Here is a 22292-nt window from a genome sequence, read left to right as displayed (position 1 = left end):
CTGACGCTTAAAATCAAACGATTGCCACCACCCCCCCATCTTCGCTGCAGGACTCTGACAAACGCCCGCTTCATATCTTTCGACTGGCGCAGAAAGCCCATACTCAAGAGTTTCTTCTTTCACACATCTGACGACAACCTCATCGACCACCATCCACACCGCGCAACCACGGTCTCTACTTTTCCTCACCGCGATACCCTTCCTACCCTCGCACGACCTTCCATATCAACCCGCAATCATGGCCCTTCGCGCCTCCTTCGAGGCCTCACACGAAATCGGCGTTTTCGCGACCCTCACCAACTCCTACTGCCTCCTCGCCCTCGGCACCTCAACCAACTTCCACTCCGTCTTCGAAGCCGAATTGGCCGACCTCATCCCACTTGTGCCTTGCACAATCGCTGGCACGCGCATCGTTGGGCGACTGACTGCGGGCAACAAGAATGGCTTGTTGGTTCCTACAACGACGACAGATCAAGAACTACAGCATCTGAGGAATAGCTTACCAGAAAAGGTCACCGTCAAGCGGGTCGAGGAGCGGTTGTCGGCGCTGGGCAATGTGATTGTCAGCAATGATCATGTCGCATTGGTGCACCCGGATCTGGAGAGGGAGACGGAGGAGATTATAGCGGACACATTAGGTGTGGAGGTATTCAGGCAGACGATCGCGGGCAACGTGCTTACTGGCAGCTACATGAGTCTGTCAAATCAAGGTGGGCTGGTGCATCCCAAGACGAGCATACAGGATCAAGATGAGCTGTCCAGTTTGCTACAGGTGCCGCTGGTCGCAGGAAGTGTCAATCGGGGCAGTCCAGTCGTCGGCGGCGGCATGGTTGTAAACGACTGGCTAGGTGTATGTGGAATGGACACGACGGCGACCGAACTGAGTGTTGTAGAGAGTGTGTTCAGGTTGGGCGAAGGGAATATGCCCGCGGGCGTGGGAGAAGCGGGTGCGGATCTCGAGAAGAGGATGCAAGGCAAGAAGGAGGGCATTGTCGAGAGCTTTTACTGATCCGACTGCGCTGGCCAGCGCCAGCATCGTCGTTCGATGATTTCCTCGAATTCACCAACTGGTGGCTCTGTCCCCCTTTACTCAGAGATTTCCTGCGTTCCCCCAGCACCGAAGCAATGTGGCGGCAGGACGTTTCTCAGAGCAAGCCACTTCAGGCTGTCGACGTCAAAGGATACGCGATAGGCAGTGTTACCCAAGCTGGATCTGCACGTCAAGAGGACCAGCTGGTCTTGCACTAGTCATTGAGCTCGTTGAGCACTGGACGTGCTTGAAGGACTTGATCATAGAAGCCGGAGCATATCACGTAGACGTGATAAAAAAGCCAGCTGCTCTTGGCGCACAGTACATACCAAGTGGTTATGAATCTGCGTCGAACTCATCATCTCCGTCTTGACTCACCTCTCTGAGCTGTTTGTTACACTCAAGCTAGAGCAAGGTCATTGAATACACAGATGAAGCACGACACGTAAGTACTTTCTCCTTCGGCGGTCTCTGATCTCGTGTTTTCGCCGGACTGGTTTGCCGAATCTCAACTACGGACTCCCGAAAGGTAAACCAGTAAGCCGCTCAACTGATATGGGGGAAGTAGTCCGACCATTGCACTGCCGCATACACAGATCCTGGCATCGATCGGAACGAGATAACATCTTCAATCAAGACGTACAGGCGGCTGATCAAATAGATGGCCGCAAAGAGCGTGGCCGGAATGAGTAATCGTAGAGGTACATCAAGATTCGGATCGTCCACAGCTGAATTGTTTCGCAATCTTTGCACGAGTTTCCTGACTCGGATCGTGAATGTTGTATATTCATTGCGTTGGTCGCCGCGATGGGTCGGAGGTTGGCTCACTTCGTCTCGATATCTTTGTAGAAGGTCCCTTTCATGCTGGTGAGGCAGTAAATATAACATCGCGCCTTCTATCAGAGCTCCCATCATGAACGTTGCTGCCATTGCTATTGAAGCCGCTCGCCACATCCAAAGCTCTGCATTGGTAGGCAAGTGTGAATTCCAAGCCGCAAAGTTGATTGCCAGGTAAGGAATTGTTGGGATGACTTCGAGAAAACCCCATTTCGTCTCCATATTTTGAATATCATTATCACTACGCCTTTGCTCGACACTGATGTACTTGATATTCTCATTGCCAATTGGACGTTTGACACGGGCCAGGATGTTGATCCAATACCTGAAGAGTATCGATCCGTGGTGTTCTGATCTCTCAATGAAATCCAAAGGACTCTTGTACCATTCTGTCGAGACAGGTAATCCAGCGCGACTAAAAACATCTTCCACTGACGTATCGACGTATATTGTTTGAGCGGTCATGACGTCTCGTGGCTTATGCCACCAGCAGAGATAGGTGACCAGTGTAGGTGCCAGAAAGCCAAGGACAGTCAATTCCATTGTTGTTACAACAAGACCTTGAGCATATCGTCCTACCGCATCGCAAGCAAACCATACTGTCTGTATCAAAGCAAGAACCCTGGCGCAAGAATCTGTCTTGTTACGATCCTCGATGTTTGCCGTGTCAATCATCAAAAGAGTCTCGATCTGTTGGTTGTGGAGATATCCTTCACTGACCAGATAGAACAAGGATGATGCACTGAGTGGAAAGCTTTCAGCTCCTGGTGTTTTGAGACGAAAGCCACCCATATCAGCGAGGAATGCGTGCTTGAGAGTCCATCGATTATAGCCAAGAGTCTGGAAAGCTGTGACAGATTTGCGTGCTGAGAGCCATTGTGTCGCGGAGATGTACAGCAAGAATTCTGGACCGACGATACTTATTCCTGTCAGCCACAATTTTCTCAGAAGATGTCGCCGAAAGGGCTCCTTTGGCGCTGGTATGTTGCAGCATGCACAAGACCAGCTGCACAAAAACAGAACTGTAAAGGATGCAAAGATGATATCGGTTGATCCGCGAGAATTAGGTGATGATGTCCAGCCTTGAGTGCAAGATGAAGATGTCGAACAGTTTCCATTCATTTTGCTGGTCCGCTACTTATAAGCTTGGAAGCTTTTGCAAAGACATCAAGGATGAAGATGCCTTTCTTCACATCGTGACGGTACATGAGACCAAAACGCTCATGCTGATCGTTCCAAGTTTCGAGCCACACTGCAGGACCTCAAGAGGGCTGATGGCTTCCATTAACAAGAGCAAGGCTGAACTGGCATGTCATGGTTCGCTTAAACATCATCTGTCAGTTCTGAAACACGAACAGCTTGCAAATCTTTCTGGGCATGTTTTCGCGGCGCCTTTTTTTGCCTGATCTGTAGCGACCATCTTTGCCAGCGTTGTCAACATTCGTTCCACTCACGCATTCCAGTGGGTTGAATGGCAACGGATGGTGACTAGCTCGAGCAAAGCTAAGTCAAGGTAGGTCTGAACGTGGAAGGTGAGCTGGACTGCAGCAATCTGCAAGGTGAGCCGGACGCAACTTTCTGACGTCTTATATCCTGCCAAATTGAGCGCCAAGTATTGCCTCTGTCTCCTTCACCGTCTTCTCCCGCAGAATTGGGTGACGAACAGGTTGGTCCCGTGTGGCACGACGGAACAAGCATGACTGATTCAACGGATTTAACATGTCCAGTCAATCGCAAGAACCGCGAGAACAGTGTTTTCGTGCTTGGTCTCGTGTCAGTTGGCCCTTAGCCTGCGCATCTCACCGGATTGGCCTTTGCTTCATGGATCTATCTATACCAGCGTTGCATTGAGGCGATCCTGAGATGGGACAGCAACGCAGTCGCCTGGGAACACGTGGTACTGCAATTATCATCGTCTGCCATTGTCAAGTATGGGCGCTCTCGCGACTCCATAGCGAGCGCTGAAACGTACACTGCCGACCACGCCGTCGATAGACTCTGTATACATATCCGTCGAGTGTTCTCCTACCGTGACACACTCCATGCTCCGGCTTGCTGAGCCAGCGTGTTCAAAGCAGCAGCAGACGCAATTTCAAGAGGTGTTCGAAAGTTCTACTCCTCGACGCGAGACCAGCTCTACTCGACTCGATCGAGCCTGACTGCAGCAGGAAAAGGGTCCGCAGGGAAGGGAAGGCACGGTGGAGGCAGTCACGGTGGAGGCAGGCACGATGGAGGCAGGCACGATGGAGGCAGGCACGATGGAGGCAGGCACGCTAGGGAAGGCACGGTGGAGGCAGTCCCGGTGGAGGCAAGCACGATGGAGGCAGGCACGCTAGGGAAGGCACAGTGGAGGCAGGCACGAAGGAGGATGACTTACCGAGGAAGGCACAGCCGAGAAAGCGCGGTTGGGAGAGCACAATCAGGAACACGTGTCGAGGCAAGTATGACGAGCTTCGAGTGGGGAGGACAGAGATACGTACAAACCATGCAGAAAGTCTGCGGATGAAGAATACAGAACGCAAGCTGTTTGGTGTTGTCACCGGGACCCTTTATATGGGGTGGTGTATGGTGTCAGCGAGGCAAAGGCCTGGCGTAGCTGTAGCAAAGTTGGAATATGGACTACATATGCTATGATAAGATGTCCCAATAGGCCCTTGAGGCTTGGTGAGAACCAGCCCGCAGACGACTCGTCGAAATCTACGTCTGCTTCCCCATCCAATCACCTCCTCAGCGTCCAAGCGTCAGGCTGGTCCGAGACCAGACCTTCGCCAACATCCACTTTGCATCAGCTCAATTGTACTTGCCAGGTAGCGTAATTCCCATGACCAACGTTCGCAGATCACCATTCAACCTCGTCCTCGCCATCTCCACCTTCATTTGTGCCAGCATCTTCACATCCTGCAAGCTCATATCCTTGAAGTTGCTTTCTTGGCCGTGGCCTTCGGCATCGTGGGTATGGGTGTGGCTGTTCATCTTGCCCACACCGTTCTCCACCAACGGCACTGGGATGTCGCTCGTGTTATCGTCAATGTCCATTGCGACGTCCTGGCCGTCGGCGGCCTCTACAGGGGTGAAGCCGTCGCCAGCAGCGTGAAGTGAGTTTCCATTCGGAGTGCCCTCTTCAGCCGGCATGTCGGACGGAGGAGGAGGTGGCGGCGGAGGTGGTGGTGTCACTTTAGTGTCGTTGCCAGAGGAATCGATATGCAGCTTCTTAAGCGGCGAGCGAGGCGTGTCGCGCTCTTCTTGCTTGACGTGTTCGGCCGGACTGCTGAGATCTTCCCGCTTACGCTTGAGATGCTGCGCAGAGACCTCTGATGGAGTCCCCGCCGAGGAAGGAGTGGCTTCGCCTCGTCCTCATCGTCGTCGAGTTCGTGGTCCGACATCTTGATGTCCTCATCCGCGTATTCGTCCTTCACATTGGGGGCCGGGCTTTGGGCTACGGGCGACGGATCGTCCTTGGACCGAGATGAAGAATGTTTGCTCTTGGAGGCTTTCCGGGCGGCCTTCTCTTCTTCGACTTTCTTGTGCTTGTGCGCAGCCTTGTCGAAGAACTGCTTGCAATAGTCTTTAACTTTTCGCTGTTGTTTCTCGTCACATTTGGTGGGGTCTTTGACGCGGCCGGCTTTGAAGTCGGAGGCGACAAGTTTTTTCGCTATCTCTTTTGCGAAGCGCTTGAGATCGTCTCTAGGTATCTTATGCTTGTATTTGTTCATGACATGAGAGATATGCGGGAAAAGCTATGGGTGAGTGTCAGAGTAGGCGTTCGTACGATCGAAAGGGGAGATGCTTACAGTGTTCTCATACAGCTTCATCTTCTTCTCCTCATCGAAAGATTTCCACTTCTCCTCCTTTTTCTCCTTCTTCGGCTTCTCTGTCGCCTCTGGCGTCTTGACAGGTTCGTCTTTCTTTTTGTTGATGCCTTCGAGGATGCCTTTGAGGACATCGTGCGAGGAGAGCTCTCGTGGAGGCGGAGGTGGCGCTTCGGCGGGTTTTGTGGGCCGTTGCCACGTTGTGACACCCGCATCCGAGTAGAAGTATGGCCTGCCGTTCGCGTATGCGAGCTTCCATCCGGCTGGTAGCGGTGGAGGTGGTGGGCGTTGGAAGGGGCGCGGCTGGAAGGCTGGCCGAGCCAGCTTCGGACCCGTCGGGGCAGCCATACTCGCAGGTCCCCGTGGAGGCGACTTTGAACGTGATTTCGAGCGTCGGCGTTGTGGAGCAGGCTCTCGTCGATTGTAGATCGTAGGCTCTGTTTTGACAGGCGTAGAGGCGTCCTGCGTATCTCTCCGCATTCTCGGGATCCGGTAAGCTAGCTCGAGCTTCGAATACGCGTCGGCCAGCGCAGCCGCCCGGCTAGATACCCTCTCGTCCTGGTGACTCGATAACGTGTCGAGTGTCTGATCAAGTCGGGCGTCCACAATCTTGTTGCGTGTCAACCGCGGCATCTGGTTCAAGATATCGAGGATCTGCAGTATCAAATTCTCATCATCCTTCCAGGCCAGAAGCTGCGAGTTGAATATCCTGTAGCCGTGCAACCTGACAATGCGATTTCTGACCGCTTCGTCGTCGGAACTCTGTATTCGTTCGAAAAGCTTGACAGCAATCCACTTCTCCTTGCACTGCATGAGGGCAGCCATGACTTTCGTGACGCCGTCGGCGTCCAGTGTCCTAGCCTGGGCATTGTCGACATAGTCTTCGTCGTCCTCAGCCATCTTCTTTTTCTTCGGCTTCTTGGCCACAACGGTGTCCCACTCATCATCTTCGATACCGAGAGCTTCAAGCGTAGCAGCGGCCAGTTTGGTGCCGCGCTCGGTCTGAGTCTTGCCGCCAATGAAGCCAGTGCAATTGGCCTCGCCACAGTAACAGGCTGGGGATTGGCGCCATACCGGTCAACGTTGTAATTGAAGACGAGTTCTTCACCGGCTCTGATGTAGCGCTCGGCGAAGATGCCCATACGAAGCTTGTCATTCACCACCCATTTGTCCACATAGCAATTCGGGTTGCAGGAGTGGTTGCAGAAGCGTCCAAGATTGCCCCGCTTGGTTGCGTCAACAAATTCGCCGCGGCTGAGTGACATGAAGTAGAAGTGCTTGATCCCTTCTTCGTCGTAAGCGACCATACGTTTTCGGAAAGCGCCCTCCGCGATCACCTCGCCGATGTACTCGAAAATAAAGTCATTCGGACTGAGGTCGACATTCGCCCTCAATCCGTAGCCTTTCTTTTCTGTCTGGATGACGGAGACATCGGCATATAGGCGTCGCGTGAATCTTTGGTTCTGGCATTCATCCCCGCAATTACAGTCATCAGAACATTCCATTTTGCAAGCTCGGTTGATGCAGTCGGAAGAGTCGCCACAGGCATCGTTCGTCTTGGTGTCTGGGTCTGTCGCGTCGTTAGCAATGGCATTTCAACGGGACAAATATGACTTACTCCATTCTTCTGAGCAATCGCATTCGAGAGCAGATTCCGTGATGCCCAAATACTTGTTTTGATATGTGCTCGAAGTGATAACCTGAAAAGACGACGTTGCTTCTGCGGTGACATCCGGTAGATCAGTGAACAAAGGAGCAGTCCGCGGTGGTGCTTTGGAGGCGGCTGCGCGGCCTGACTTTTTCGGCATCGCGGGCTTTGTAGGCGACACACTGCCGTTTTGCTCCTCAAGCTTCGGCTTCAGATCTGGACCGTCTGATTTAAGCTTGATCGGTGATGAGATCGATGGAGATCTACTGGTTTTGATATGTACTGCATCAAGCAAAGGAGATTTTGATTCAGAACCTTCCTTTTTGACGAGTTCGGATGTTGAGTTGTGATGATTGAAGTCGGAGCCGGAATTTTCTGGTTGTAAAGATGCAACGGCTTGGCTGTCTGCTGACGACGGCGACAAGCCGACGTTGTTTAAGTCACCCATGTTGATAAGCAAGTGACTGAGTGATGAAGTTTCAGAGAAACGCAAGGCCGTCTCGGAGGCGAGGTTCCGGAACTCGAAATCTGCAGGCTGAAAACAATGTGAACATCACCACTGACCACCTCACCCCATCAAAACCGGTGGCAGCCTCGCAAGAGCTCCGAAAGGATCGCGACCATCGATTAGTCCCCGTACAAAGAATTCATATGATGCCTAAAACCAATCCTTGATGCAGCGAGATGGATAGCTGACAGATGACCCAATACGGCGAGAAACGAGGGGTGGCCGCAACGAGGTCTCAAAGGGACGACTCGACTGACGGTGCAGATGCACTGCTGTGGCGAGGATCTCCAGCAATAACGACAATGACAAAACCGCCTTCTGGCGACAAGATAGCTGCAGACCCTGCCTGGCAAGAGCAGTTCACGAGACTGCTCTGTGACGATTCCAATTCCACAACCTTGCCACACCTCCAACTATCTTGAATTCCTCCTGGGACGAGTCACTCACAAATCACTTCTGGCCTCAAGGAAAGCTCCAAATGACTCGGAGAGTCGCTGTAATATCTGATGATTGTAGAATATATGAATGAGCAAGAAGTGAGACGATGCAAAGCAAAGTGCTCTGATGCCTTCCCTCAGGTGAAGAGCTCCAGAATCTGGTCTTGGCGAAAGCAAGCCAGTTCGGTGTCAGATTCCTTTCTCGCTTTCGACCTCACATACCATGCGCAACTCTGCATCTGGTGCTTGCTTTCCACGCAACATCTACTATGGCAGTGCAATTATGCAGCGCAGTTCGGCCCATCGTAGCGCGCAAGCGTTTTCGTGTATGGAACGAATGCGCGCTGGTAGGGCAGGATGTGCGGTCGCGTTAGAAGTGGCTGTTGCTACCGTCGAGTGTCGCGGATAAATCGTTGTTACTCCGGGCCTGGCAGACGCGGATTGGGCCTTTTAAGCCGCACCTTCAAGCTGCCCGCTCATGGGTTTTGGCGGTGTTGTCGCACACTCTAAAACGCTCTCCCGGTACTATTTGCGGGCGAAGAGCTCAAGGACCAGGTGCGTTTCTGACGTCAATTTGTCGACTCATGATCGAACTATGGAATATCGTCTTTGGACCTGCTCCTGCGGGCTTTCACATGGTCGACTAGCCCACGGAACGATTTCTGCGCTTGTCTGCCCTTGTCAACTGCCTTACCTTTCAACATAGAGCTCGTCTGTCGAAAGTGTGGAGGGGTGATGGTCGCTGGTGATGCTACCATGTCTGGAGATGTGACCTCGCCCCCAGGGAGCGGTGAATCTGTTCTGAGGGGCGTGGTTCTCTCCCTGTGATGCCTGAGGCGCTCACCCTTTGCCTTGGTAAGTAGCTCACGCCGCTCAAGTCTACGTTTCTCATACTCTTCTTTCGCTGCAGATCGAAGCGCCCTGCTCACTTCAGTGACCTTCGCACGCCGTGTAGAAAATTGAGTATAGTAGTCGATGGATGAGGCAGCTTCTTCGGCTCCGGCCATCCATCGGCCAGCCCAACCACTGATCGCCAACAGTCCTATTGCACCTGTTAGAATGCACATACATTAGGCAGACCCAGAATCGGGACACTGATGTCTCGCCCAACTCAGGTTCGACGGGATACGTACGCTCGTCTACTCGTCGCGTCAGATAGACTTGAGGTTCTTTTTCCTGCTCTTTGGCTCGGGCTAGAATCCTCTCGATTTCGTCACGATACGCCGTTTCGTAGATATCTACGTCTGCTGCTCCAGGACTTTCACTGACGACGTATATATCGTCGTCAGGAGCGAAACTGCTGTCAGGATCGTGTTCAGTAGGCTGTCCGGAAAATGTCGATGGCCCTATACGAAGGAACAGCTGATCATCCAGAGGATTTCGTGCTTGTCCTTTCTTGCCGTCTGCTGTCTGATTACGATGTGCCCGCCGGACAGATCGAAACTTAGGAAGCATCTTGATCTCCACGGGACTTGGATGATCTTCTGTTGGGACGTCTAATTCGTCATCCTCAGAATCTGTCGAGAGATCGGCAAATGTGGGCTTTGGTGGCTCACTGTTGGTGTGATGAGAACGCACCGGAATTTCGAGCATCGGCCCAAACTTTTGCATGACTTGAGGCATGGATTTGTGTTCTGCAAGCGCATAGTCGCGATGGACGCCTTCTGCTACAAGTGCGCCCTCTTGGTTGTCCCTGTCGTCCAACGTGACGCTGTGCGATTTATGTAGCTGGCCCGGCATTGCGATTTTGTCTTTGGGTATACTGCCTGGTGGCAGTGAGAATCGCGGATCATCCTGGTCACCCAATATTGAATTCATCATCGGCGGCCGTTTCTTGTTCAGCAAGGCTTTGAACCTGCCCACCGCTTTGAGAACGGTCATGACATTGCGCATGTTACCCGTAATAGCTGCATTCATTTCCGCTTCCGTTGGTGGCTCCAAAATCTCAGACGTATTCTCTTCCTGAGCCAGTAACGGATCCAGCCCGCCTTTGGTCACCCAGGGATGTGCACGCAGCTCAGCCATTTTAATCCGCTTAGGGGGATCTTTCTCCAGTATTTTCTGCATCAAATCTAGGAAGTCCTTATTCTCGTCCAGTGGGAAATCAGGCTGCTCGATTTTGATACTTTCGTATAAGTCCAGGATCTGCGACTTTTCGAACGGAATGCGACCGAATTTCAAGCAGTACAGGGTCACACCCATTGACCAGATGTCGGCTGCTTTCCCAGAAACATCGCCGTGTTTGGCAACGCACAATTCGGGTGGTAGAAAAGCTGGGCTCCCTGCAGATTTCGCAGTCACCATGGCCGACTCTTTCTGGAACATTTCGGAAACTCCGAAATCAGTGATCTTGAGCACGTCATCGTCTGTAACTAGACAATTGTCAGGCTTGATGTCACGATGTACGATGCCCTGAGCGTGTAGGTACTCGATTCCAAGGATCAGATCTCGGAACCAGTATCGGCACGCATCTTCTGGGTATGGGTCAGCACGTTGTTCCAAGTTCACACGCATGACAACGCCTTTCTTGCAGTATTCCATCACCATGTAAAGAGAGTCTTCGCTTGGATCGTCCAGGACTTCGATGAGGGACACGAGATTTGGATGATTGAGTTTCTTCATGATGGCGATCTCTTCCTTGATCAGGTCAATCGAGTTGGGAGTGACATCGTCGAGGCTGCCACCGGCAGTGCCTCGATGCAGTGGCGAGTTGAAGCCTTGTTTTCCGCCTCGCCGCGGCCCTCGTAGGATATGCGACTGGGCTCGTTTCCGAAGGCGTGACTTGGAGAATTCTTTGACGGCCTCTTTGACGTTAGGAGGTTTCCATGGTCTGATGCGATACATACATATTCTTTGCCGTATTGGTCTTTTGCGAGATGAACAGCGCCAAAGGAGCCTCGGCCGATCTCTTGCTTGATAAGATACTGGTTGATCCGATGCTCAGCGACACCGTCATCCTGACTCGTTATATACTCGGAGCGGGCGTTCAGAGATTCCTGGGACTGATCAGACACTACGCCACACGGCGGCTCTCTGCATTCACCTTGACATGTCTGGGTGCGGACGGAACTCTTCGGTGGTGTCGTAGAGGGCTGTCATACGCGGGGCTGGAGCTACAGTCTGTCAGCTTCTCGTAAGGAAACTACAGAGTGTCGGGCATCGTGCGTACACGTGTTTGAGCAGAGGCGGCTTGTTCCACTGCTCCTCATCATTATGACCGATGTCAACAGCTACAGCATCGGAAGGTGCGAGGTTGGCCCGCCTGACAGCGTTCTCGTCGATCGGCGGCGTAGACGACATAGCAGTGGGAGATGCCACCATGTCCATCTAACGGATACATTGAGAAGATGAGTCTAAGTGATGGGCTCACTGAAAGCCATACATCGATGCATGTGGCTGTAGGTAAGGTGATATGGCTGCTGTCCAGCGTTTCCGATCGATGGAATGGTGTGCTTGAAGTCGATGGAAGTGCGCTAATCGATAAGCATCACCTCCCCTCACACCCACCTTCATGACCCCATTCTGCTGATATCCGATATCCGGCATCCCTGCCGAAGACGTTCAATGATAGCAAGATCGAGATCGACTAGATAAACAGACTTTGGCATTCCAAGGACATGCGCAATCTGGCTCATTTCCATGCCTTGTATTGAGTCTTGTTGTTGTTCCTGCATATAGGCGGCGCTCCTGGCGTTCGCGATGGTGGTTTATTCCTTCTACATCTTCGACAGGCACGGTAAGATCTTTCGAGCTCGGCCAGCATCGAACCGCTGATCTTCTGCAGCCGAGTGTATCTACAAGAAGAACTGGCAACTGCCGACCGCAGCTGCTGGTCGGGCGTCACGGCCAACGTCGCAGAACCATGTCAACGGCGCCACGGGCTCTCGAGCACTTCTGACCGCTGACGATGACGCAAAGCTGATCTTCGGCGTGGTCTATTCATTGAGGAACATGGTGCGAAAGCTCGGCGGCGAGGACGACAGCTTTCTCTCATACAGAACGTCGCAATACAAACTTCACTACTACGAAACGCCAACCAACACGAAGTTTGTCATGCTCACCGACATCAAGTCGGGGTCCATGCGCATTGCATTGCAGCAGATCTACGTAAATTGCTACGTCGAATATGTTGTCAAGAATCCGCTTTCGCCCGTAGAGCACCCCGGTGGTCTTGGAGTCAACAACGAGCTTTTCGAAGCCAGTCTCGGCCAGTTTGTGGTATGAATACTTCTGCTGGCTATGTCTTGTGTGCTGACGATGGAACAGGACCGAGTGCTCAATGCAACATGAGACGTGATCGACCGCATCGAGTCGTCGACTGAATATATTGACTGGTTTTCCCTCTCGAGCTGTGGAATAGAGTGACTTTTTCGAGGGCTGCCTCAGGTGCCTGTAGTCGAAAAGCACGACGAGACCGCCATGATTCACGTCTGCGACAGATCGATGGACGCAGAGTCCGACGCGCAAACGATCCGATTGTGTGAGAAAGTGAGATCTGCGGTGCACTGTGCTCATTGATGGGTCGGCATCATGTGCGCTACTGCGCGACAAAACGTTTACAAGTGTCACTCATTCGAGCAGTGTCGCCAGTCAAGATGCGGATGTTGGGGCGTGGGGTCGAATTGTGAGGAAGCTCAATGCATCACGCTCCTGTTGCTCCTCAAATTCGACATTCGTTCAGCTCTATTAAATCGACAGTGCCGGCGACCAATATACAGCTTCATCACCATGAATATCGACTTTCACCCAGCGATTGGGTAACGCTGTTATGCGCTAATGCACCTGGGAATTTTGAGCTGCACCAATCATAAAAAACGCCCATGGTAATTCACGAAATCCTTCAACTTACATCACCTTAGCCCATCGGCACGATGCGCCTTTCGATTCTTCCGCGCGCTGTTCCCGTGAAGCCGCGTGGGAAAGACATTATAACGTTCAGTAACACATGGAAAATCCGAGGATCTGAACCCCCGGCCCATGTTCACGCCAAGACCAGCATACAGCATGCGAGGTCGCACAGACCTGCAAGAAGCCCCGGGGAGCACAGACGTGTTAGGCGACTTCGATATCGCAAAGAAGACGTGTCTCATACATGTTCTGACGTGCAGTCAAAGCAACGCCCGGTGCTGTTCAGAAAGGCGGTGTTCGATAGCGATGTTCGATGCACGAAGCACCTGCATGCTGGCCAATTACCAGGACACTGCCTGCACGTCATCATAACACAAGGTAGATCGCAAATCGGACCTGCATCGTATACTTCGTAGAGGAGCTGCGAGATCTGTCAACACTAGGTCTGCGTAGCGATATGACTCTCAAAGCAGGAGCAGGTCCTCTTCCTATGTTCTGGGGATATCGCTGGCTCCCAGTGCCTATCCCACTGGATTGCAGACAGGTAGCTGAAGAATTCAAGCCTGGCTCAGTCCACCCCGAGTTGCCAACAGCATCGGCTGACTTTGCGTACGAGTGCTTGCGGCCATGTCGGCGGTGACAGATTAACTGTTTCCATGACTGTATTGATATGCAAGAAGCGAAAACGCGACACGAAGGATAAGCTCTGTTCCACATTTGGGGAGTAAAAGTCCCTCTGGACTCTGGAGTCTGACTTACAGACAAGCCTTCACCAAACTTTGTCAACTTGACAGCCAGCCAGCCCTCGAACTTTCACGATTACATGCACGATGACGGACAGCTCTTTGCACCTGGCTGTTGAAGTTACAGGCCTTGCTAAGCCTTTAGTACCAGATTTTGGGGGTTGACGATTTTGGGAGAGCCCCTCACCACAGAAGTCTTCCCGAAAGGCCCGAGTCCCTGGACTCGAAAAGCGTTGGTCCCGGAGAAATAAACAACTGACCTTGAAAAGACTGCATCCTTCAGGCACGCGGTCGTGTCTGCAGATTTGTTGCTTGTTCGCGCGGACAGCGAGCCGCTTGTCCACGCACAGCCAGAGTCAGGCACCCAGCAAATCAAAGCGGTAAGCAGGGGAGCCTCCACAGAAAGACCCCTGCCCTTCAGTGCAACTTTAGCTCCGAGCCTTTGGCCAGGGGTCTTATTGTTCGAAGCCAAGGGAAAAGAAAAGGAAAAAGGAACCCCAGGCTTTCGGCTCCTGTGGGAAATCGGACTCTCGAGCCTCTGCTTTTTTACCCAGAGAGACGGGCGTTTTCGAATCAGAGCCAGACTCCATCTCAGCGTGATCGTTGATTGTTGCATTTTCTCAATCAAACCCCTGCCCGAAGTTGCATCGGCCTCGCACGACTTTGGCCTGTCTGGTTATCACCCAATTTCTCCCACGTCAGGCAGTTGAGGACACTCATTCGCTCGCTTTCCAGAAATCGCGCTTGCACGAGCAGATCTCTCATGCTGTGTTATTGGAAGCGTACCACAACGGTCGAATGCGATTTGACAGACCCGGCGCGTCTAGCTCATAGGATTCTTGCCACTTCTAGACGCCACTGGTCACTTCCTCGTGTTCTTGGTGTCTCAAGCGAGGCACTACTTTTGCCTTTCCCTCGAGTCATCAGCAGCTTCGACATGCCCAGACCTCTGCAGGTACCACCCCGCTGACATACGCTAGTCCCGGATCCTGGGTACGTCTGTTACAGGGATCTTCCCTTACACTTCACGTCGTGTGTTCCCTATCGCTCTTGCATGTCCTCTTTCCTCTTGTATACTCGAGTCTGCCATTCACCCACGTCCTACCACACCTTTCCCATACGCTACCATAACAGAGCATATACCTCAAATCCGACATATCGATAGTCCATCCGGGCTCGTTCATCACGTGTGTTATCAGAACGCAAAGCATGAAGCCGTAGAACACACTCCTCAGAAAGGCGCGAAGCGTCCTGTACAGCAACAATGACTGCGCGAGGTCCTCACTCAGGGTTCTGCCCGTCGCCATTTCTTCAGGAAAATACCTTTCCTGAAACTGGAGGATGTACGTACCCGTGACGGGCCACATTCACTGGAGCACGATGCTTACGCCGTCCAGTTCTTCCAGGTCGTTTCTGCCAGCCTATATCAGCACTCGGGAACCTGACGTGCTGTTTACCATGTCCGCTAACAGACTGGGCATATCCTGATGGTGCGACTCACCCTCAGTCTCGTTGTTTAGTAGGCTGATGTCACAGGCTTCGAGTCAAGGACAGAGATCGCCAATTGGGTCAACGTGGCAGCATTGGTCGCCTCAGTGTTTCTGCTGTTGTCTTTCGCCATACTGGACGTGAAGTGGACACATCGACATTACCTGAGTGTGTGTCTGACAATATCAGTGGTGTTCATTGAGGTCAGTCGCATGGCTGCTGAGCTGGTCCAGTACTAAATGTTCTCAGTTGGCTTTCCTCCTGCCGGCAGCAGGTGATCCCGACCAATGCTTCAACGAAATTACGCCAAACGACATGAAGTCCAGCGGCATGTGCGCGGCCAGTGGCGCGTTTCTGCTGTTCGGTGGATGGGGTGCTGTGATATGGGTTTTCCTGCGTGCGCTCTCACTGCACTTACAAATTTGCTGGGAGCTGGTACCAGGCAATCGGTTCTTCTTGGGATCACTGGTCTTCGGATGGCTGATACCGGTCATCGGACTCGCCATCGCACTCGCCTTGACCGGAGTATCATTTAGATTCGGCAGTGTATGCCACATCAACCACAAACTTGCTCTGCAGGACTTCTGGGGCCCACTGCTGGCCTTCGCTGCCATCGGCATGGTGTTGCAATTCATTACACTGGGATATTGCATTCATGTCTACATTAAGAGTCTGATGGACGACAAATCGACAACGACTAACACAAGCTCGAACATGCAAAGCTACACAGGCAGCGTCGCGACCAGGTCAGCACGTCAAACGTTCCGAAGAGTAAAAAGAGTCGTTGAGTTACAATGGAGGGGCGCGGCTATAGTGCTTCTGATCATCGGAGAGGTCGCCTTCTTCGCCGTTGTATTCGTCTCGATGGATAACAGCTTCCAAGTGAGCGACGAGCTTGTGCGGAAAGCGACGCCGTGGCTCACCTGCCTGGCCAACCCGACTAAGACGAAGAATGACTGCCTGCCATTGATCGGTACTATTACGCAAGCCGAAGGTGTAGTCTTGGCTGTTCTGATCTGCTTAGGGGTGAGCACTTTTCCGACTCCAACACACGATCTTTGACTGACATGTTTCTAGCTGAGCGGCTTCTGGTGTATGCTATTTTTCGGACGCTGGTCCATGGTGCTGGGATGGAAGGACCTCTTCCAGCGCAAATTGCTCAAGAAGAATGAATTCATCTCAGCTGATGTTCACAGAGCCGATAACCGTACGTACGAAATGTTGACGAGTGGGAAGACACAACCACTGAATCTCAATCCACCAGATCGAACATACCAAAGCCCGATCTCGCCAGATTCACAAGCATGGTCCCCCGAGGATGCCGACAACAAGCATTTCTATGGAGGCGTGAGGACATATGTGACGCCAGCGACGAGCTACTCGGTACCTCGACCACCGAGTTCGGGCCAGAATAAGGAGTGGGATCCTCGAATGACATGGGCGAAAAGCCATCCACCCGCACCGGCTGGGTATCCCAGAGGCAAAGATTTTGGTGGTGGCTGAGCGGTCGACACACAAGAGTTGACCTTCTTTGCATTCTAGCGTCAGGTGCGAATTTTTTGGGCGAGGCGCATTGCTACTGAACGTTCCTCGGGATTCAGAAGGAGGAACTGGCAGGAAAGCCATCGATTTTGCGACAGCATTGTACATACCAGCCAGCGCTGGAAAGGACAATCTTTTCTTTACGTGATCACGAGAAGCATGGGCTAGATGAGGGATATCCAAATGGTCTGCAACCAATGCGACCAGCTCCATACAAAGGGAGCCATAATTCGGCGGCAAGGGCTTACATTTGGCCAGCTTCACAGCACCAGATCTGAGGTCGGATGTACAAAATCATCATCATTATCACCAACACCCTCAATCAACCCCTAGCAATGATTTTCTGCGTTGTCACAAGGCTCTCTGATATTCATTTCGCAGATGCTGTCGATCGCCAACTCTACTGGCAGGAGAGCATCTGCCTTCCTACGGACACCGGTTTGGTAAGACCGACCATCCGGGTGCTCCTTCATGTTCATTCTCACGTACGACCTACAGAGAAAGCACACTGTCCATGTCAGATGCACCTTCCCCATGCTATCAGGCCATTGCATAGCACCCGCGCTTGCCACCTGATCCCGACCACACCGGTATCTTCCTTCTTATCCTATCGTAGTCGTCGATCTGAAGCAGTTGTGAGCCCAAGTACGCCATCTAGTGCCATGCTAGTACTTGCACGAACTGAAGTGGCCGGCAGAAATCTAGTGCATATTCGTGCAATCCCTTTGCTTCGCCTACTGCCATCGAAGCACTCTATTTTGCTCAAATTCATTACAGGCTCAGAGCCTGATGTCGCTAAAAAGCAACCACCCCCTGAAGTCTGACCCACGAGCACTGGCAGCTCACGCAATGCCCTGCGATGGTCTCCACCGTCGCTATACCCACCCAAACCTGTTACAGAGAAGATCAGCATGACCAAAAACCAATGCTGGCCGACAAAATACCGACTATGAGCCGCCACAGTGTTCCGCCAGGCTGAACTGGCCACAACTTGGCTGCAAATGCATGTGATGAAACGCCTTGACAAGGAAACGGAGAGACTCTCATACACAGGACGTCCGATTCCGCTGTCACAACAGTGATGCTAACGAGCGTGGCGCGTTGCTGTCAACGGAGTCGATCGGATCACGATTCGACAAACCGCGTGGTCGGTGAGCCGCAAGAATCTCGACTTGTGCGACTATGGAGCTCATCATCGTCTATGTACCCCCACCTGGGTTGGACTATAGACGGAAGCGAAACAGAACTCCCTGTACACACGACGAAAGCGATGGATCGTTTAAGACAGGTCGGTCTCAATTGAGCTTTCTCCAGGCCAGCCATCCCTACCTGGGTGACTCCCAATAACTCGAGCCAGGCTCGCTTAAGAGCCGGAGCTGTGCTGCGAGTCTGAGCTTTGTAGCCATCATGGCCGACTAGAATGCACAACAGTGAAGACGCAACGACGATGTCTGTCATGCGACTCTGATGGCGAACGTCAAGGTCGTGGGAAGGTCTGGAGCAGATGCCAACAACGTGGCTGCCCCTGTACCTGCATCATCATGCGCATCAGCCACCATTTCAGGTAAGGGCCGGGCTTCCACGTTAACTTTTGACAGCACTTTTTCTCCGGTCGCTTTCTCCTTCGTCCGTGCTGGTCGATCAGAGATCTTGCTGCTGTCGATCTGACGGCGGTACTTGTATGTGCTGTCTCGACTGTCCATCTCCACATCAGCGCATCTTCGCCATCTACGCCATAATTTTCGGAACAGGATCACCTTCTGTAGGTCCTACCAAACCCGTGATGTATGACTTCGGCAAATTTCGCTCGATTTCTTCGATCTAAGCTCTATGTAGCAACTGAAGACCGCCTCGAGTAGCGCTGACCGATGGACCCTCGGCTGTAGCACCAACCCAACAACAATACCCAGGTCACCTCCAAAGCATGCGAAACCCATGTCTCGCCAGAGTCGCCACGCTTTCGATTCTCGCTTCTGCTGCACGGGCCCTTGGCGAGGAATGTTGTGTGCATTTCGCTCCTCACAAGCATGGAGGTATGCTTGATCGGAACTGCAAAGATTGACCATGCTCAACAGTGTGCACCCGTGTACGACTGGACTTCCTATCGACGGTGCCATACGCATGTGGAGTGTTCTTCTAGAAACAGCCCAAAGACTCTCCATGACCTTAGTCAGACTCGACCGAATGTCGTGATTTAGCTCGACCCATCGATTGCAACCCCGGTGCCGGAATACTTCTTCACTTCTCCCCGTCGAGCTCATGCAGACGTTTAGCGCACACCAATCCCAGGGGCCGTTAAAGAAACGATACAACGTCGAGAATCGAGATTGTCATGCTCTCGAAATATTCTGACGTCTTTGCAGGGACCAATCGCTAGCCATGTTCTATCAAATTTCCTGTGGTCATGGTTGATGTTCATTGGATCAGATGCCGCGCCATACAGACATGCGTCTCTCTCCAGGATGCGCGACCTGCACGGCTTTTGTGAGCATATTCGACAAGGTACAGGTACGAGGGCAGATTCGATAGCCTTGTCGATCTTCCGAGTGAAATCAATGCCATCAGTCTCGTAGGCTGAACATACTTGGCGAAACAGGTGCGATGGAACGAAACACCGGCAGTCCTGGCAAAGACCTGAACTCCGTGTCGTAGGAGGAAAATCGTTCGGTCGTCGCGTTAATGGCCGACGCCGGCATATGTTCGTCTGATGCATTGGCGAAGGCCCACCGTGCTGCGGAAGCGTCAGGCTGCCATTGAGGAACAATAACGATTTGGTAAGTTGAATGTCTCGACTCGGTCGACCCTCGAGATCTGGCTGGGCTTAGAGGCGTCCAAGCATCCGCCGGGCACCGATCACGCCCGTCTACAACAATCGAGGCACTCTTATGAAGTTAATTGCAGCTCGTGGTCACGGATACTTAGCCTGTGGGCATATACGGCGCCTGTGCTCGCAGCATGAGCCGGCAGTGAGGGACACTGTTCAACCTCATGACACACACGTTCGTGTTACTACAGCCGATGGGCGACGGGGCCGTGCTTGAGTGTTCCCTACCATCTGATGAAGACCTGCTGCGGCATTTGAAGAGCGTTGCCTGGTTCAGGGAAAATATCCGAACATGCTTGTCGTACTAGTGGCATCTTTGACAAGGGAGCACCCGAAAGCTTCAAGCCATGCATTATTCCTCGAGCATGCCTTCATTAGACACAGGTACTTCGGGCCCAGGGATTCATCCTGGGAACACGTGTCACGGAAGCCTTTTGACAACCTGGGTTTTGTGATTCAAGGGACGGCACGGAGCATTTCGTCATGTCGACTTCGATGGGTCTCGAGTCGAATTCTTACGTCCAGAGCTCGTGTTTCCGTGGGCTACGACGCGCCACTGTCATTTCGCTGAACTCGCACTCGAACATCTTGGGCTCAAGCGCTGTACTGATCACTGATCCCATCTGCCGGCATGATACTATGACACATACTTCTGCGCCGTCGGATGCACGGACCAAAGGATCCGCACAAGGCTGTCGGTTCTCGTTGAAGGAACGTAAATCGCTTTTTGCGACCCGAGCAGAATTTCGAGCTCCATCAATCAACGCTTGGCGAACAGTGGGTAATCACATCCTACAAATGGCCTGAGACGAACGTTTCGTGGGTCAACGTTACATTGAGCAAAAGATCATCGGACTTGAAACGTCGAGAACGTGTGTCAGCCGAGCTATCCCTCCCCGGTACCTGACGAGTTGCCGGCGTTCACGGTAAGCGAAATGCGACGCTCGTGTCCAAGAAGCTTGGGGGGAGATCTGAAACGACTCGCTTGTTCGAGATCTTGTGCCAAGCGCAAGGGCTTGCAATGGCCCAAGATGCGGAGTTGTGTTTACTGCACATCGATGGCATGCTAGGAGCTCGAGCTATTCTGAATCGTTTGCACGAGAGCTGCTTTGCGAAGGCGCAGCATCTTGGTGCCTAGTGCTGCGACTGTACAGTGCTATCGAGGGAGATCTCGTCGGCGTTGGGAATTTATCGTCAGACGCATTGTAATTATTGGACTTTGAGATGCGAGTGAGTTCGAGTATCGCCGTTGCTCGACTCGGTGTTGCTGGTCCACATGACTTCTTGTACGATACACGGCGCCCGAAGGACGGTCCTCAGGACCTCAGATCGCAAACCTGCAAGTATTTAGACGCACACATAGGGCTTCCCACGACAAGATATACACAAAGGCAAGTTCCGAGCTTTCCAGAGGTCGGACCCCAAATGGCTGGGCGATGGTCTTTGAGATCACAACCACTCGAAATTCTGCTACATGCTCACGGCCCAATTTCTGAGTGCTGCAGCGCACACTCAGCGGTAAGGACTCCGGCACTTTGGTTTGTGGCGCGCTATTGGCTGCATTCGCAGCCGACCAAAGTCCCCCAACCTTGAACTTGGCCTGGGAGTTAAATGATGTTGCAGCCTGATCCGTTGTATGCCAGCTCATCATAGCTGTCCGCCACATCTGAGACAGAGGTGCATTTACGATAGACTACGTCAATGTCCGCTGTGGTCAGTGTCTGCTGTGCGACGGACGTTGACAGTAAGACCGGCGACACCATTCGCGGGAGTTTCCATCGCGAACCAGCGTCCGACTTATGGCTCGGGCGTTTGAAGCATCCGACTATCCTGCAATGAATCTTGCTGGAGAGCTGCGGCTTATCAAAATCGGCGATAAGCTCGAGGATGGTACCATCTCGTGCGCGATCAGATGCGCGGCTTTGGATGAACTGTACAACTGCCTGTCATACGTCTGGGCCCCGAAGACCCGGCGAGTGACAGATCAATCCTGCTCAACGGTCTGACGTTCAGTGTGAGAAACAATCTCTTCTCGTTTCTGGATCGTGCGCGGACATTGTGTCCGGGTAAGGATATCTGGTGAGTCAATCGGTGGCACAAACTAGCGTCTGAGCGTGCTGACGGGGGTGAGGATCGATGCTATCTGCATCCAGCAAGATGATATTCATGAAAAGAATCACCAGGTGCAGCAGATGGCGGACATTTACGCAAATGCCTCAGACGTTTATGCTTGGTTAGGTCCATCGGCAGAGCTCGATCTCATGTTTTCTCTGTCTCTGGATTTACTCAGAGTCCAGAAGCAGCATCGGGAAACAGCTGATCGTGGTTCAGTATATAGGCGACTTGCATCCACTGCAGATAGCTACTTGGACTTGGAACCGACCGCGATTATGAAAGGCATCGAAGCCTTCTTTCAACACGACTATCAAACACGTGCTTGGATCTGCCAAGAAGTAATAACTCCGGGCCATGCCTGTCTCCGCCTTGTTAGTCAAAGCCACGTTGTGTCTATGGATGACTTCTTTGACGCGTTTCGGGCAGCTCACTGGCCTCGGCGTGACGCTGAGGTGGGAGTGTT

The 22292-nt window shown here is 52.5% G+C and overlaps 6 protein-coding genes across 6 annotated transcripts; 3 read left to right on the top strand and 3 right to left on the bottom strand.

The window, feature by feature from the left end:
* Positions 1-238: 238 nt before the first annotated feature.
* Positions 239-1009, top strand: AB675_2828 (Eukaryotic translation initiation factor 6; the record flags this gene model as incomplete). The annotated part of the gene is made up of 1 exon (XM_018142830.1): positions 239-1009. One exon carries the CDS (start codon positions 239-241, stop codon positions 1007-1009), a length of 771 nt encoding a protein of 256 aa, XP_018005072.1.
* Positions 1010-1576: 567 nt separating this feature from the next.
* AB675_2827 (uncharacterized protein) lies at positions 1577-2410 on the bottom strand (the record flags this gene model as incomplete). Its single annotated transcript, XM_018142829.1, has 1 exon — positions 1577-2410. One exon carries the CDS (start codon positions 2408-2410, stop codon positions 1577-1579), a length of 834 nt encoding a protein of 277 aa, XP_018005069.1.
* Positions 2411-4657: 2247 nt separating this feature from the next.
* On the bottom strand, positions 4658-7772 carry AB675_2826 (Histone-lysine N-methyltransferase, H3 lysine-36 specific; the record flags this gene model as incomplete). The annotated part of the gene is made up of 5 exons (XM_018142828.1): positions 4658-5176; positions 5284-5604; positions 5659-6714; positions 6759-7246; positions 7295-7772. 5 exons carry the CDS (start codon positions 7770-7772, stop codon positions 4658-4660), a joined length of 2862 nt encoding a protein of 953 aa, XP_018004839.1.
* A 1090-nt stretch (positions 7773-8862) lies between these two features.
* Positions 8863-11569, bottom strand: AB675_2825 (Calcium/calmodulin-dependent protein kinase kinase 2; the record flags this gene model as incomplete). The annotated part of the gene is made up of 5 exons (XM_018142827.1): positions 8863-9311; positions 9403-11071; positions 11116-11265; positions 11313-11382; positions 11439-11569. 5 exons carry the CDS (start codon positions 11567-11569, stop codon positions 8863-8865), a joined length of 2469 nt encoding a protein of 822 aa, XP_018004911.1.
* Positions 11570-11968: 399 nt separating this feature from the next.
* AB675_2824 (Transport protein particle subunit bet5) lies at positions 11969-12559 on the top strand (the record flags this gene model as incomplete). The annotated part of the gene is made up of 3 exons (XM_018142826.1): positions 11969-12005; positions 12054-12487; positions 12536-12559. The coding sequence occupies 3 exons, from the start codon at positions 11969-11971 to the stop codon at positions 12557-12559; spliced, it is 495 nt and encodes a 164-aa protein (XP_018005287.1).
* A 2565-nt stretch (positions 12560-15124) lies between these two features.
* On the top strand, positions 15125-16851 carry AB675_2823 (uncharacterized protein; the record flags this gene model as incomplete). Its single annotated transcript, XM_018142825.1, has 5 exons — positions 15125-15203; positions 15258-15350; positions 15397-15551; positions 15598-16374; positions 16426-16851. 5 exons carry the CDS (start codon positions 15125-15127, stop codon positions 16849-16851), a joined length of 1530 nt encoding a protein of 509 aa, XP_018004772.1.
* Between the last annotated feature and the right edge of the window lie 5441 nt (positions 16852-22292).

Source organism: Cyphellophora attinorum (assembly GCF_001299255.1).
Source record: "Cyphellophora attinorum strain CBS 131958 chromosome Unknown Contig2, whole genome shotgun sequence".
Taxonomy (NCBI): Eukaryota; Fungi; Ascomycota; class Eurotiomycetes; order Chaetothyriales; family Cyphellophoraceae; genus Cyphellophora; species Cyphellophora attinorum.
This window is presented reverse-complemented; position numbering and strand designations above follow the sequence as displayed.